The 16,226-nt window shown below is 42.1% G+C and overlaps 1 protein-coding gene across 1 annotated transcript in view; it reads left to right on the top strand.

Annotated features, from left to right (window-relative positions):
- Window positions 1-5,742: 5,742 nt before the first annotated feature.
- The window catches only part of LOC102254750 (ribonuclease 4), an 11,818-nt gene continuing 1,334 nt past the window's right edge, over window positions 5,743-16,226 (top strand). The window contains exon 1 of the mRNA XM_005862006.2: window positions 5,743-6,029. Coding sequence (XP_005862068.1) covers window positions 5,924-6,029 — 106 coding nt within the window. The 5' untranslated portion in view covers window positions 5,743-5,923. The remainder of the gene's footprint in view (window positions 6,030-16,226) is intronic.

Raw genomic sequence — 16,226 nt, 5'->3', positions numbered from 1 at the left:
CTCACACCTGTCAGAATGGCTATCACCAACAAATCAACAAATGACAAGTGCTGGAGAGGATGCGGAGAAAAGGGAACACTCGTGTACTGCTGGTGGGAATGCAGACACTATGGAAGACAGTATGAAGTTTCCTCAAAAAGTTAAAAATGGAACTCCCATTTGACCCAGTGATCCCACTTCTAGGAATATATCCCAAGAAACCAGAAACACCAATCAGAAAGGATATATGCATCCCTATGTTCATAGCAGCACAATTTACCATAGCTAAGATTTGGAAATAACCTAAGTGCCCATCAACGGATGAATGGATTAGAAAACTGTGGTGCATCTACACGATGGAATACTATGCTGCTGTAAAAAAGAAGGAACTCTTACCATTTGCAACAGCATGGATGGAACTGGAGAGCATTATGCTAAGTGAAATAAGCCAGTCAGAGCAAGAAAAATACCACGTGATCTCACTCATTTATGGATAATAAAGACCATTATAAACTGATGAACAAAAATAGATACAGAGGCAGAGTAGCATTAAACAGACTGTCAAACTACAGTAGGAAGGCTTTGGAGGGTTGGGGGGTAAGAGATCAACCAAAGGACTTGTATGCATGACTATAAGCATAACCAATGGACACAAGATGCTGGTGGGTAGTGGAGGCTGGGGGAAGGTGGGGGGGGGCAGAGACAAATGTACTACTTGTTGTAATATTTTAAGCAAAAAAAAAAAGGAAGAAAGGTTTCCAAGAGTTCCAGGAAAGCTCTGCTTCTAGCTTACTGATAAATCCTTAAAACCCAGGGATACTTCACTTTGTGTACTACTTGTTGTAATATTTTAAGCAATAAAAAAAAGGAAGAAAGGTTTCCAAGAGTTCCAGGAAAGCTCTGCTTCTAGCTTACTGATAAATCCCCTTAAAACCCAGGGATATGCCTTCACTTTGGAGGTATTGGTCCCCCTTCCAAAGCACTCTCTCCTAGGAGCGATGAACTCTTTAAAGACCTGTCATTGGGTTACACATGCTTGGGCAGGTGCTATAGAACCTATCTTTGGAACAGTTTTGGTAACCGGAAGGGCCTGAGGACTTCAGGGGGAAGAAAAGTGGATGAGGCAGGTTAATAAAAACTAAGGAAATTCTCTGGCAAGTGAAATGAGGAAAAAGGAGACAAAATATTTAAACAAAGGGCCAAGCAATCAACAGCCAGCCAATAAATCATAAGACCCTATCTTCCATAATGGAGGACACTTAGGAACAAGTGGTTTACAGCTCTACTCCCCAACCAGAGAGTGAGTAGCTTAAATCACCCTAGTCAGGTAGATAAATTAACAGAGACACTACAGTGCCATTAGTGCCAACTAAATCCAAGAACCAATGAAGTCAGGGGAATAAATAACAAACAAAAAATTAGTTAGAGCCAGACAAATCCAAGATAGAGATAAAGATGATCAGAGAATGATCCCAAACCCCACTATATGCTTATTTGATACATAAGCATGTTAAAGCCCACACCTAAAAAGGTAATGAATAATCTGATTGAGGCCTCTCCAAAATTTCCGTCTACAGAAAACACATAAAATCCTCAAGAAAAAGGACCAAGTGCATGTTCTCCCCTGAGCCCACCCTTTCCTCCCTTTCCTCCCTTTACTTTCTTCTAAGCCATGAGGACACTTCTTTTGCCTAATTCTTCCATGAGACAAAAGCAGTCCCCACATGGCTCACTTTTGTCACTCAGACTTTTATTTCTCAGTGATCTAGCAGCACAGCCCAGGCTCACGTCTGTTACTATTACTTCCTTTTTTGAGTCTAGGCAGCCCAGTCTAGGGTCACCTCTGTTACTGTCATCTTGCCTCTTCTATCCTAAGTTCTTCTTTATTTTTACTGTACCAACCTTTATTAAACATAGTTGCAAAATCAGATGGGTTTGTGTCTTCAATTATTTCCTGCATGAAGTAAAAAACCCACAAATCCCAGACCTTGCCTGGGCAAGCCTGCCTTGGCCCAGTCCTATCCCTTACTGGTGACATGGGCAGCATGGAAAACCCAAAAAAGACAAACTTCACCTTCTTTTCAGTTGTTTTGGGATACAGTCCTGCCTGAGCTTCACTTCTGCCCCCACCCCTGTCCTCTCCCTGCTTGCCTGCTTCCCCAACCAAATCCTGGGCTAAACAGAGAAAAGTTGAAGGTAATGAGAAGAGGACAAAGGAAACTGCTACAAACAGCTTTCCCTCAGTACTTGGTGCCTCAGGGTTATGAAGGCTCTGGAGAGGAAGGGACAGGCATGTCTCTGCCCAGAACATTTGTTCTACCAAACACCAAAGTTCAATGTCTTTTAGGAGCAAAGAGAGGAACAGAATATGGGGTCCATAGAGTGGGGCCTCTACTGGCACCTAGCGGAGTGCCCAAATCCTCACTGTCCTTTGTGGGCAGACAAGCTATTTGAGAGTGGAACTTATTTTAAATCAATCACATATCACTTTTTAACCAGTTAACTGCCACATGTCTAAATGGGAAACCATCCTCATATGCCACAATATTTTAATTTAATTTAAAAATAAATTTGCAACAAATAATTTTTTTTATTAAATCTTTATTGTTCAGATTACATTTGTTCCTCTTTCCACACCCCCCCCCATAACTCCCCTCCTATTCATTATAATCACCAGTTCATTCTGTACATCAGATTATTTATTCACTTGGTTCTTAGATTCACTTGTTGATAGATGCATGTTTGTTGTTCACAATTTGTATCTTTACCTTTTTCTTCTTCCTCTTCTTAAAGGATACCTTTCAGCATTTCGTATAATACTGGTTTAGTGGTGATGAACTCCTTTAGCTTTTCCTTATCTGTGAAGCTCTTTATCTGACCTTCAATTCTGAATGATAGCTTTGCTGGATAAAGTATTCTTGGTTGTAGGTTCTTGGTATTCAGCACTTTGAATATTTCTTGCCATTCCCTTCTGGCCTGCAAAGTTTCTGTTGAGAAATCAGCTGACAGTCGTATGGGTATTCCCTTGTAGGTAATTGAGTCTCTTTCTCTTGCTGCTTTTAAGATTCTCTCTTTGTCTTTTGCTCTTGGCATTTTAATTATGATGTGTCTTGGTGTGGTCCTCTTTGGATTCCTTTTGTTTGGGGTTCTCTGTGCTTCTTGGACCTGTAAGTCCATTTCTTTCACCAGGTGGGGGAAGTTTTCTGCCATTATTTCTTCAAATAGGTTTTCAATATCTTGCTGTCTCTCATCTTCTGGCACCCCTATTATTCTGATATTAGTGCGCTTGAAGCTGTCCCAGAGGCTCCTTACACTATCTTCGTATTTTCGGATTCTTTTTTCATTTTGCTTTTCCGGTTGGGTGTTTTTTGCTTCTTCGCATTTCAAATCTTTGGCTTGATTCTTGCGCTCCTCTGGTCTGCTATTGGGTGTCTGTATAATATTCTTTATTTCAGTCCGTGTATGCTTAATTTCTAGTTTCTTTATCATAGCATCGAGGGTCTCATTAGTTTTCGTGAGCCTCTCCTCAAGTTTATTGGCAGCTTCTAGCACATTTTTGCAAACCCTCAAAATTGCTTTTTTTAGCTCTATATCCTCCATTTCTGTCATGTTTTTTTGTCTCCGCATTTTTTATGCTTTCTTGGCTGCCCCAGTATCCTTTTTCTGCAACAAATATTATAAAAACAAATATATTACAATTTTGGTGTACTTGAATATTTTCAGTTGAAAATTCTCACGAAAAATGATTTTTAAAGTGTCTGTAGATTCTTATAGCATATAAAGGGTTAAAGAGACACTGAATAAGTGAGTTCTGAAAAATTATCAAGGAACACCAAAAGTGGAGATTGGGTAGAGACTGGTAAGAGAGGCAAAGTCACCAAAGGGCTGGCTGGGGAGCAACTGAAGTTTCAAAGAGATATCTCAGCTATGGGCAGTTACCAGTGAGAATGCTGGGGTCTAATCCCCAAGCTGGCCTTCCAGCATAGAGCACTGGAACTGAGAAGGGTACCACATAACATCTGGCTGTAAAAATCAGTGGGGTTGCTGTCTGCCAGGGAGAAATGGCTGGAAATTCAGGCACCCTCTCAAAAGACCAAGGCACAAAATTTCCTATGGAGCCACTCACCTTGTAGTCTGACAGAGGGAGGGCAGAGTGGACTAGAGTGTGTGAGCAGAAGCCAGGATTGGGGGCTCTGAGGTTAGTGCTCAGAAGGCAGACACCCCAGTTTCCTGCACTGAGTCATTTCTTAATGCTGCAGAGGTCATCTCTCTCATGCAGACATTTGCTATAAAGGCAGCCTTGCCTGGAGGGAAGACAGTTGACCCACCCTATTGGAAAACACCTTGCCTCTCTGTTGGGGAGATAATGAGGCTAATTAAGACACTTAGAATCCCAGTTAGCCTCCAGGCCAGTGGTTCTCAACCTTGGCAAACACATTTATTCCAAGTCAAAAAATATCTATATTACTCTGAATGGCTTTGTAGTATTTCTTGTTAGGGATGTAGCATAATCCATCAAATAAATTCCCTTTTGTTGGATATTCATAACATTTACAACTTTTTACATGTATGCATTCTAAAATAAAAACCCATCTAGCCCTGCCAGTGTGGCTCAGAGGTTGAATGTGGACACATGAACCAAGAGGTCGTGGTTTGATCCTGTTCAGGGCACATGCCTGTGTTGCAGGCTGGATTCCTGTGGGGGACATGCAGGAGGCAGCCAAGAGATGTTTCTATCTCTCTGTCCCTCCACTCTCTCTAAAATCAATAAAAACATATTGAAAAAACAAACAAACAAAAACCATCCAGCCCTGACCAGGTAGCTGTTGGTTGGAGCGTCGTCCCACACACCAAAAGGTCATGGGTTGGATTCCCAGTCAGGGCACATACCTAGGTTGAGGGTTCCACTCTTCAGGCGGGACACGTACAGGAGTCAGCCAATGGATGTTTCTCGTTCACATCGATGTTTCTCTCTCTCTCTAAAAATCAATAAAACCTATCCTCAGTTGAGAATTAAAACAACAAAACATCACATTTGCATTTATATTCTTTTTAAAAATACATTTTTATTGATTTCAGAAAGGAAGGGAGAGGGAGAGAGAGAAACATCAATGATGAGAGAGAATCATTGATGGGCTGCCTCCTGCATGCCCCCTATTAGGGATCGAACCAACCCCGGAAGAATGTGCCCTTGACCAGAATCAAACCAGGGACCCTTCAGTCCACAGGCTGACACTCTATCCACTGAGGCAAACCAGCTAGGTCTGCATCTATATTCTTGTGTCATAAGTCAGGTTCCCTGGCAAACAGTCGCTGAGATAAACATTTGCATTCAGGAAGTTTACTGGGAAGTGGGCTTGGGATCAATACCTATAGATGGGTCCATGGAGAACCTAAGTGTAGACAGATGCTTATCTGGGTACTTTAATTCTTGCTTTGGGTTCAAATCCCAGACTAACCCCAGCTTTTAAAATTTGCTTTTCCCCCTTTAGGAGCTTCTGCGAAAAGTTCTGTTTCCTGCCAAAGTTCTCCTGTGCCAAACTGTTCTGCAAAAGAGACTAGCACTGAACTAACGCGAAGCGGAAGCAGGCTGATGACTTGAATTGGAGACGAAATCGCCTGGCTTCCTGGGTTCTGGAGGCCTCCTTGCTCCTGGGAGCAGCAGCCCCTGACCCTTCGGGCTTCTGCAGGCAGGGCGGGTGTCCCGCATCCTGCAGTCCAAGCTGGCCACTTCTTCACTGACCCTGATTCTCCAATGCAGATCTCCAGGGTGGCTAGAGGGCTGGGCAGGGACTCTTCCACTGCGCCTGGGGCGGGGGTTGCTGTGGCGCCACCTCCGGAGGCGGGGCCGGAGGCTTGTTTTCTCAGAGAAACTGGGAGTGGTACCAACTACCCAAGACCTCCACGCCCTGGACTCCCCTACACTCAGCACCCCAATCCCTTAATGTACACACACGCACGCGGACCCCGCGCAGATCCAAAGCAGGAGTCAAACAGCATCTTCGCGTTTTTACCAGCTCCCCCTTTTCTTACAAAGGAGGAAGAAGCGGGTGAGAAACAAAAACTTCTCTTTCTAAGCCCTGCCCTTTTCTGCAATTTGTTCCCAGGCCAAGATGGGTTCACATTTCTGTTCCTCCTCCTGCTTCGTGTCCTAACTGTACCAGGGGCGCTTTGGCCCGGGTAGTCCCTTCTTAGAGGAGGTAATTCGGGAGTTTATGGGACCGGACTGGGAGCTGAGGAATGGGAAGGAGGCAAAAGTGCAGTTTTGTAAATTTAGCGGTGCTACATTCCCACCCCAGGTTTACTTTCCGCAGCTGGGCAGAGATGGCAGCGCTAATGCCTATAGCCTAGAAGGAAGAATTCCAAGGGACCACCGCCTGGGCTGCCCAGGGAAGCCCACACTTGCTCAAACCAAGGATTCTTTACTTGCTACTAGGTTGATCGCCAGATTTATGACGCAGAACTTGTTCAGTTCTTGCAAGTGGAAATGCCATTTGATGCTTTCATTTTCTGTTTGCTCTCCTATGTCTCCTCACCCTTAACCCAACCACAGTCAGTGCCTGAAATTCTTGGAGTCACTGCCAGCAGCCTCCTCTTTAAGCTTTCTTACTGCAACATCGGGATCCTCAGCCTTCTTACTCAAACACAGCACACCCACAGACAACAGCACATGGGCATGACATGACATCTTTGTGTCTAAAGGACAGTAAAAGCAGTCTCAGCACCATTGTGGGGACTAGGGAAATCTTAACTTAGCCAAGACCCTTGCTTTGTGTCATTAAGAACCTTATAGTCAAGTCATAAATGTAATCACTAGAAACCCAAGTGATTAATTATCTGAATAGTAGGTAGCCAACTTCCCAGAAGCAGCCTCAGTTATTCATAGAGCTACTAAAACTGCACAGCTACTAACTAGTTAGTTAGTGCAGAATGATAATTGTGTTACACTTATTTCAAGCAACTTTATTTTTTTACAGATAAAGTAATATATTTTTTGAATTCAGGGAAATACTCAAAGTAGTTTTCCCTTAAACAGAAACTTTCACAGGCACCTTTAAACAACATCTTGATTTTCTAGAAATTACTAGTTAGAAACTGAAAGCTGTGTTGTGCATTGGAAAGCTTCTACTTAGGAACCCTGGATGTTCCTTGGGCCACACATGTTGTCTTTCTCTGTCCCTCAGTTTCCTCATCTGTAAAATGAAGATTTAACACAATGGTCTCTCTTTCTTATTCTATGATTGCACGGAGTGCCCAGGTATTGTAACAGGACTCATAGAAAATAAAGGTATTCCAGTAATGAGGAGAAAAACTATCATTTGGCAAAGAGGATAGGAAAAGCCATTCCAGGAAAAGTGGAATGGCTCTGGCTTTTGTCAAAAGTGCAGATGTCAGGTAATAAGCAGGCAGAGGTAAGAGGCTGGTCAAGGTACTGCTTGAAGCATTTACCAGTGTGATTCACAAATTAAAGTAGATGGCTACGAAAGTGGACCAAACCGGGATGGCAAAACCCCTCTTTAGGAGTTTCCATTATACTATATTTGAGCAAAAAGCAAACTCTGTAAATAGTTATTCTCAGAAGAATGCCTTAAAATATTTGGGAAAGAGAGAATGGGCATAAAGCCCAGAGTGTGTTGAATAGTGAGTATTTACTGTTTGTCTGTTTGGAAATAGAGCCATGTCAGCAGGCCTGTGACCCATTCTCCCTCTATCAGAACTGTCTCCCCTTCCTGGAAGTGGAGGCATGATCCTTCTTTTCACATGAGCTTCATCTGCTTTTAACTATTACTTCTCTTCTTAAGTAAGTTTCATGCATATAGACCAAAACTATGTAAGAGTTATAAAGAAACGTGGAGATTAACCTCTTTCCTCCATCAAAAAAATTTTACAATTAGTTTTTAGGACATAATTAAACATATGTACTCTGTATAAAGGGGAAAAGTGCACTAGCACTAGAGTTCTTAGAAGGACAACCCAAGCTTCCCCTGTCTGAGCAGGGAAACTATTGGCTTGAAGAAGAGACATAGAAAAACATTTAAGAAAAAGGAGAATAGCTTTCAAGTTCAAGCTGTCAGAACATTTTTAAATATATGAGTGTATTTTTCTATTGGCAATTGTTTCACATTTATTACAATCACTGGCAAAGATATAGTTTTTATTAATCATAGACTATAATTTCTTGTTATATTTTGAAATGCAAATGGATAAGCACTTAGATGCACTTTAATAAAATTGTAAAACTTTTTTTGTCAAAAAATCTAATTTTCTGTTTCCTCATAACCTCATTGTGCCAAGCTGAAAATAAAACAATTAGAATGAAAGCAACCATTCACCATTCACTTGACTGCACTGTCAACTGTGTAGGCAGGTTGTGAATTTCCCCAAGGTTATTCAGTGAAATCCTAGAGCAGGGGAGGGCAACCTTTTTGTGAGTGCGTGCCAAAACCAGCAAAATCTCTGACTCAAAATTCTTCTGCATGCCAACACTAATTTTTTGAGAACATGTTATGCCTACTTGGTATCTCTTAAGGTGTACGTATGTGAAGAACCTTGAAGAAATAATATAATTCATTCGAGCGACAAAAACACAGTATATGATGATGAAAAATACATTTATTTTTAATGTATACATGTACACTGATAGTCCGACAGAAAACTTTATGACTCCGTTTGATATTATCAGTGGGACTTTTGCCGCTACATCACTGATGACAGCGATTTTACATCAGGTTTATATTTCGTGACCTTCAGAGATATGCACGAGCTACTACTTTCATCTGTCAGGCTACTCCTATTACGAGACCTAACAAAATTCATCACTGAGAACAAAGATTCACAATTGTAAATAGAAGATTATAAGAGAGGGTTTCACGTGCCAGCAAAAGTTACTGGCGTGCCATGTTTGGCACGCGTGCCAGGGGTTGCCCACCCCTTTCCTAGAGGCAGAGAAGGGATGTGGCTGTGTTCAGAGGCTAGAGGCTGCTCCCCGCCATCACTGTCAAACTAAACCCAGAGGCTTATCTGTCTGTGTGAGCTGGGCTGGAACTGGTGTTTCAGGCCATGGGACTGTTTGTGTGTGAACACATTCACATTGGAGTGGAGTCCCTTGTCTCTGTTGTTAGGCGATTCATCAGAGAATGGTTGTGTTGGTCAAGTCCTCTTGTCCCCAAAGGCTGTGGGAAGTGGCTGCTGCCTCAGTCTCCTGGGACTGCTGAGGCAATCAGGGTGTTGGAATGGGCCTGGCAGCCATCTTCCCTAACAAGTGACTGGTTGATAACTTTTTACAACTCACTTCTCAGTGTCTCTTTAAAAAGTGATATGTGGTTAATTTAAAGTAGGTCCCACTCCCAAATAGCTTGTCTGCCCACAAAAGGAATGTAAGGATTTGGGCACTCTGCTCGGTGCCAGTAGAGGCCCCACTCTAAGGTCCCCATATCCTGTTACCTCTCTTTGCTCCTAAAAGACATTGAACTTTGGTGTTTGGCAGAACAAATATGTTCTGGTCAGAGGCCTTGCCTGCCCCTTCCTCTCCAGAGGTTTCAGTAACCCTGAGGAACCAAGTACTGAGGGAAAGCTGTTTATGGCAGCTGGCTTGGTCCTCTTCTCACTATCCCCAACTTCTTTCCTTTTAGCTCAGGATATGGTTGGGGAAGCAGGCAAGCAGTGAGAGGACTGAGGAGGTGGGGGATGAATTGGGGAGGAGGGCGGGGGGCAGTGGGAGTGAAGCTCAGGCAGGACTGTGTCCCAACACAACTGAAAGGCAGGGATAGTTTGTCCTTTTTGGGTTCTCCATGCTGCCCATGTCACCAGAAAGGGACAGGACTGGGCCATCAGGTCTGGGATGTGTAGGTTTTGACTTCATGCAGGAAAGAATTCAAGTCACAAGTCCAGCTGATTTTGAGAGTATGTTTATTAAAGGTTGGGACAGTGACACAAAGGAAGAGCCTTGGGTAGAAGAAGCAAGATCACAGTAACAGAAGTGACCCTAGACTGGGTTGTGTAAACTCAGAAAAGGAAGTCACAGCAACAGATGTGAGCATAGGCTGGGCTGCTAAATTCAGGAAAGGAAGTCACAGTAACAAATTGAACCTAAAAAAAAAGAAGAAGAAAAGAAGTGAGACGAGGCTGGGCTGCTAGAACACTGAGAAGGAAAAATCTTGTTATGGCAGATATTAGGCTGGTGGGAAGCGACAAACCACAGACACTTGGAGGTTCAGAAAAGAACTGTTTTATTAGCCCTGATGCTGGCTCAGCAGAGTCCCCTCCAGAGGCTGAGCCCTGGCATTTGGATTCTGACCTTCTTTTATACATGATAAGCTTCTGGGTATTCAGGGGTCTTTCCACACACGTGGCAGTTTGGGAGGTTAGCTGATGCAAGAAGCAAGCCAGATTACAGAAGCCAAGGGTGTGGTTATGGCGGAGCAAGTAAAGGGAGGATTATCTGCTATTGGCTTGCCTTCTCAGTCTGAGTGACAGAAGCAAGCCAAGCAAGGACTGTTTTGGCTCTCTGAAATGTTAAAGAAGAGGAGGGCCCTGGGAGTTTAGGAGGAAGAAAGTAAAATTATGTGCCCGAGGAAAGGGAGGCAAGGGTGTGCTCAAGGGAGAGCATTCACTGGGTTCTTCATCTTGAGGATTTTATGTGTTTTCTGTAGACAGGAATTTTAGTGGAGGTCAATCAGAATACCGTATTTTTTCATGTATAAGCCACTTTTTTTTTTTTTTTCCTAAAATTGTTAGACTGGAAATCGCAGGGCGTCTTATACACGGAAGTCAGACAATGAGGGAACCAGGTGGGTGGGTAGCTGCCCATTCCTTGTCAAACAGGCTTCCTCCAATCACAGCCTTATTGTTACTGACATCAGCTGATGCCGTGATTGGAGGTGAATGTGCAGAGTGTGCAGATGCAACAGGGACCAGAGCGTTCTGAGCCCATGAAGATGTCAAAAAATAAAAAGATAAATAAATAAAAATGAGTTCTGTTTTATATTTAAAATATTGATTTCTTAATTTCGGGTTGGAAAAGTGGGGCATCTTACACAAGAGGGTGTCTTATACATGGAAAAATACAGTAGTCATCTGCTTTTTAGGCATGTCTTTTAACATGCTTATGAATCAAATGAGCTTATAGCAGAGTTTGAGATCATTCTCTCAAAGAGTGATGTCTGATTAATTTAAAAATAGGTCCCACTCTCAAACAGCTTGTCTGCCCACAAGAGGAAAGTGAGGATTTGGGCATGCTGCTAGGTGTCAGTAGAGACCCCACTCTATAGACCCCATATCCCGTTACCTCTCTTTGCTCCTAAAAGACATCAACTTTGGAGAAGAGACATAGACAAATATTTTAGAAAAAGGAAAATAACTTTCAATTTCAAGCTGGCAGAACATTTTAAATATATATGAATACATTTTTTCATATATTTTATCTCTATCTTAGATTTGTCTGGCTCTGTTGGTTTTTTTGTTATTTATTCCCCTGACCTCATTCGTTCTCGGGTTTGGCACTAATGGCACCACTGGGTCTCCGTTATCTGTCTCCCTGACTAGGGTGATTTTAACTACTCACTCGCTGGTTGGTTAGGTGTCCTTCCCTAACCAAGGACACCTGCTCCTAAGTGTCCTTGGTTAGGGAAGATAGAGTCTTATGATTTATTAGCTGGCTGCTGATGGCTTGGCCCCTTGTTTGAATATTTTGTGTCTGTTTTCCTCATTCTACTTGCTAGGGAATTGCCCTAGTTTTCTTTATTAAACTACCTCATCCACTTTTCTTCCTCCTTAAGTCCTCAGGCCCTTCCAGTTTCCAAAACTGTTCCTAAGATAGGCTCTAAGAGTACCTGCCCAAGCATGTGTAACCCACTGACAGCTGTTTAAAGAGTTAATGTCTCCTAGGAGAGAGTGCTTTGGAACAGGGACCAATACCTCCAAAGTGAAGGCATATCCGTGGGTTTTAAGGATTTATCACTAAGCTAGAAGCAGAGCTTCCTGGGACTCTTGGAAGCCTTTCTACTCTACCTGCCTTGTTTGGTAACCACTACCAAACCCAGTTGTGCTGGTGAGCCCTGAGAGAAACCAGGAGAATTTGCATGGTTGGGGTCCCCAAAGTGAGATCAGAGAATGCATTTTTAGACCATGAAGAAGATAAAAAGCCCTTGGGGCCTAGGTGTCATTCACTGTTTTAGAAACTAAGACTGTAGAGATGATAAGACAATTATTCCTCTCTCACGGGGTTCTATCAAATGGAGAGACAATGAGATCAATTAACCATTAAAGAAGTGTTGGTTATCAGTGGAGATAATCAGTTTTCCAGCGGTGCTACAAGGAACAGAATGTTGGGGGCTCCTGATTAGTCTCTTGTGAACAGCTGAGGATGAAATAAGGAGAAGCCCAGGAAATATGGCAAGAATGCTTCTGAGGGTTAGTAGCTAGGGGGTTGAGGTCAAGGGCAGTGGGTACTAACAGCTGTCACATATCCTTCTCTTGAATTGCTTTCCTGGTTCTGTGAAATCTATGAATAACCTACTTATTAGCATGGCAGCTTTTCATGAAACCAAATTATGTGGGTAAATAGACAGGGCAGGGGAACAGCATTCTGCTGGGAGACCACATTTACTCTGTGGGGTTCTTCCAAGGCAGTTGTTGGAGTTGGCCCATAGATCAGAAACAACCTCTTCTGGATCCAGATCATGATGTAACAATGAAACCTTGGTCCTGTCATGGGTAAGAGTAAGAACCAGGAACATCAGAAAAAGGGCAGCTTTGGGACAAAGGGCCATGCTTATCAATATAAAAATTGCCTCCCACAATAAATCTTTAATCTACTCCAATTGGTAAATAGTGGATCTAGTCATTCCCAGGAAAAAAGGTGAATTTTCTCTCCTGGGGAGCGGGCCTTAGCCAGCAGTCAGACATCTCCCAAGGTCTCCCAGGCTGTGAGAGGTGCAGACCTGGCTGAGGGACCCCCTCCCACGAGTGCATGATTTTTGTGCACCAGACCTCTAGTATGTTAATAAATAAAAATGTCTCTGAAATCAGTAAGAATCAAACTCTTTTCATCAATTCTTGGCCTATTGATTTTTCCCCATTTTCTCTACTCAGCTCCCCCAGAGAGGATGGCATGGAATACAAATGCCCTTTTCCCTATCAGTTAGTGCCTTCTGTCAATAGGGAGGTAGACTTTCCCTTCCTGTGAGTGGAAGGATGGATGTAAATTCATCTTACAGAGAGAGCTGGGAAATTCCAGAGCTCATGGCTACTAAGCAAAATTTTCATGAGAGGCAAATTGTTCTTGCTTTCAAATAAGCCAATATTACTTTTACAAAAGTTAAACTAAAAGGAGTAGTGTTTAGAACTAAATACCAACAGATTAATTAAACTTTCTATCTACCTCTCTCTTAAACTTTCTCTTTCCCCTCTGTTTCTCTCTCTCTCTTTCTCTTTCCAACACATACACCAACACACACACACACACACACACACACACACACACACACACACAGACACACACACACACACACACACACACACACACACACACTCCTGCATGAATACCAAAATTCACTCCTGGTATCTACCTCTTGTCTTAGGCAGGAGGTAATTTTGAGTTGCTTTGACTAGACTGCTCCCACGGTATTCTCGTGGTTATCTATACTAATAAAATGGTAATATGCTAATTAGACTGGGAGACCGGACATCTTCCTACCGTCCAACTTCTGGACAAAGCCACAATGGTGGGTGCCAAGGCAAAGGCGGTTAGGGGTGATCAGGCCAGCAGGGGAGGGCAGTTGGGGGCCGTCAGGCCAGCAGGGGAGTGGTTAGGCAGTAATCAAGCTGGTAGGCAGGCAAGTGGTTAGGAGCCAGCAGTCCCGGATTGCAAGAGGGATGTCCCACTGCTGGTTTAGGCCCTATCCCACAGGGACATCGGCAGTCAGACATCCCCTGAGGGGTCCCGGATTGGAGAGGGTGCAGGCCTGGCTGAGACACACACACACCCTGTGCACGAATTTCGTCCACCAGGCCTCTAGTTTCATGTAAAGTTAACTTTCCATGATTTTCTCTTGAATCTTTTACTTTATTAACAGATGTCAGGAAACAGTGAGGTCTTTGTGCCAAGGAAATTTTTCTGTAGGACACAGTATAAAATCTAGTAGTTGAGATATTTCAACATAAAAACAGCCTTCTAATTTGGAAGGAATACATGTACTCTACAAAATAATGGAGAGGGGAGCAATAATATATACAAATTGGTGTAGTCATTCATTATTTTATCCAGATTGAAGGAAGCAAAGGAAACCAAGAAAAATGGAAATTGCAAAAGTGATCATTGCCAACACTTACGGAGCACTTACTATGTACCTGGAATTATGATAATCATTTAACATTGCTTTTATCATTTATTCCTCATAACATCCCTAAGATGTAGGAATTATTATACTCACTTACTAATGAGGAATAATGCTGAGAGAAATTAAGTAATTTTCCCAAGATTATATAGTTAAAGTGGCAGACCTAGTTCTTTGGGATCACAGTATCAAAAGAAGTTCTTCTTGAGAATCAATGTGGTAGAGTAGAGAAAGCCTTTGGGACAAGTTTTGACATAAAGTATGTTTTGGGATGGTTTGGGGATCATTTCATTTTCTGTTGTAGCTAGAATCTTGAGATACACCCATTGATGGCTACATTGGACTTCTGTTGGCAAATATTTGTTGATGTCTTATTAAATCAGTTGGTTATTGTGTCTGAGGCTGTGGGTTTGCTCTTGCATGAATAGTTTAGGTCTTCTCTGTAGCCAGTTATCTTTCTAAATCATATCTTGGACACAAAGAGGCAGGATGAGAAAAAGTTAGACAGTACCAGACAAAATCAGAAGTGCAAGATTAACCTTGCAAGATTAGATTTGGGGAAAATAACCCAAAGTACATTATTGTGATGAAGCTATTACCCATGTGCTAAGTGTACCTTCAGAAGTTCTAAATTCCATTAATCTAAGGATGAGGAGTTAATCCGCATCATTTCTCCCTGTTACTCTTGTTTCCACAACTGTTCACTTCTCTCTCTTCCTAAGTTCATATCTCATATCTATTGATGTGGTACCCATATACATCAAACCAGGACTTCAGCTACTATCAGCCCTTGTAGAAATAGGCCTGTATGACCCTCAAAAAAACTGTTCTTTCTGTTTTGGGTTGCTCACTTCCTGTTGAGTTAGAGATTAATTTTATTAGCTCGAGTACAGTGATTTTCAACTGGTATCCCAAGAATTTTTAAAAAATGCAATACCTGACTATTTAGTCAGGAGCACTGACCTCTTTTCCCTTAGATTGTCAAATTAAAAAATGATAACCAACATAATAGCTGCCTGGTGTGAATGACTCAAAATTATACCTATTTTTTTGTCAGATTGACAAATAATATATTTTTTGGTGTACTGCAGAATTTTTGTATTTAGTTTATGTGTGCCATGAGATGAAAAAGGGTGAAAATCACTGCTCCAGTGAGTCAGCTCTGCCTCATTGCCATGGTCAAGGAGATTCACAGTTCATGAGTTCATGCTAATCCCAGGAGTGACTATCAGGTGGCAACATCTAGTTAGTTAGTGTTGGTGAGGAATACCCTTTCACTCTTACCTTATTCAACCCTTAAATTAAACTGTTGCTAAAGAGAAGCAACTCTGAACATATATGTCTTTAATATCCTGAATATTTGGGAGTGGAAAGAGAGAGGGAGTAGAAGATGTGCATAAAGCACTGAATTTAGAGTCAGATAGGTCTGGGTCCCTTCCTTTCCTCGGTCAACAGAAGCAATGTTCTGACACTAGATAGTAATGCTTTCTTTGTTGTGGCTCAGAAGGTTTTTGTTCAGTTTTTGTCTTGTTTTAAAACTCTATTAAACATATGTTTATTTTCCACTGCCAAAAGTGCCAACAACATGATTCTGCAACTAGAGGCGACAGAAAACAAGCAATAGCTATTGACAAGATAGACACAGCATTAAGAAAACATGCATGATAATGAAATACATTGCCAAGGCCTAGTTTTTGTTTGTGCATAGAAAGAGCAAGGAAAGAAGTCACAGTCCAAGTCCTCTCTTGTGAAGATTGTGCTGTTGACATTTATTTTTTAAATTTCTTTTATTAGTCAATTTCACAAGCCTGGGAAACACCTTCATTCCCTATACCCATATCATTTCATTTGTTCATTAGTTCCCTGGTTTTGTTTATTAGTTCACTCAACCAATATTTACTATCTTCAGAG

Source organism: Myotis brandtii, unplaced genomic scaffold (assembly GCF_000412655.1).
Source record: "Myotis brandtii unplaced genomic scaffold, ASM41265v1 scaffold1571, whole genome shotgun sequence".
In the NCBI taxonomy this organism is placed as follows: Eukaryota; Metazoa; Chordata; class Mammalia; order Chiroptera; family Vespertilionidae; genus Myotis; species Myotis brandtii.
The sequence above is the reverse complement of the archived record's forward strand: the minus strand, read 5'-3'. Positions and strand labels throughout refer to the sequence as shown.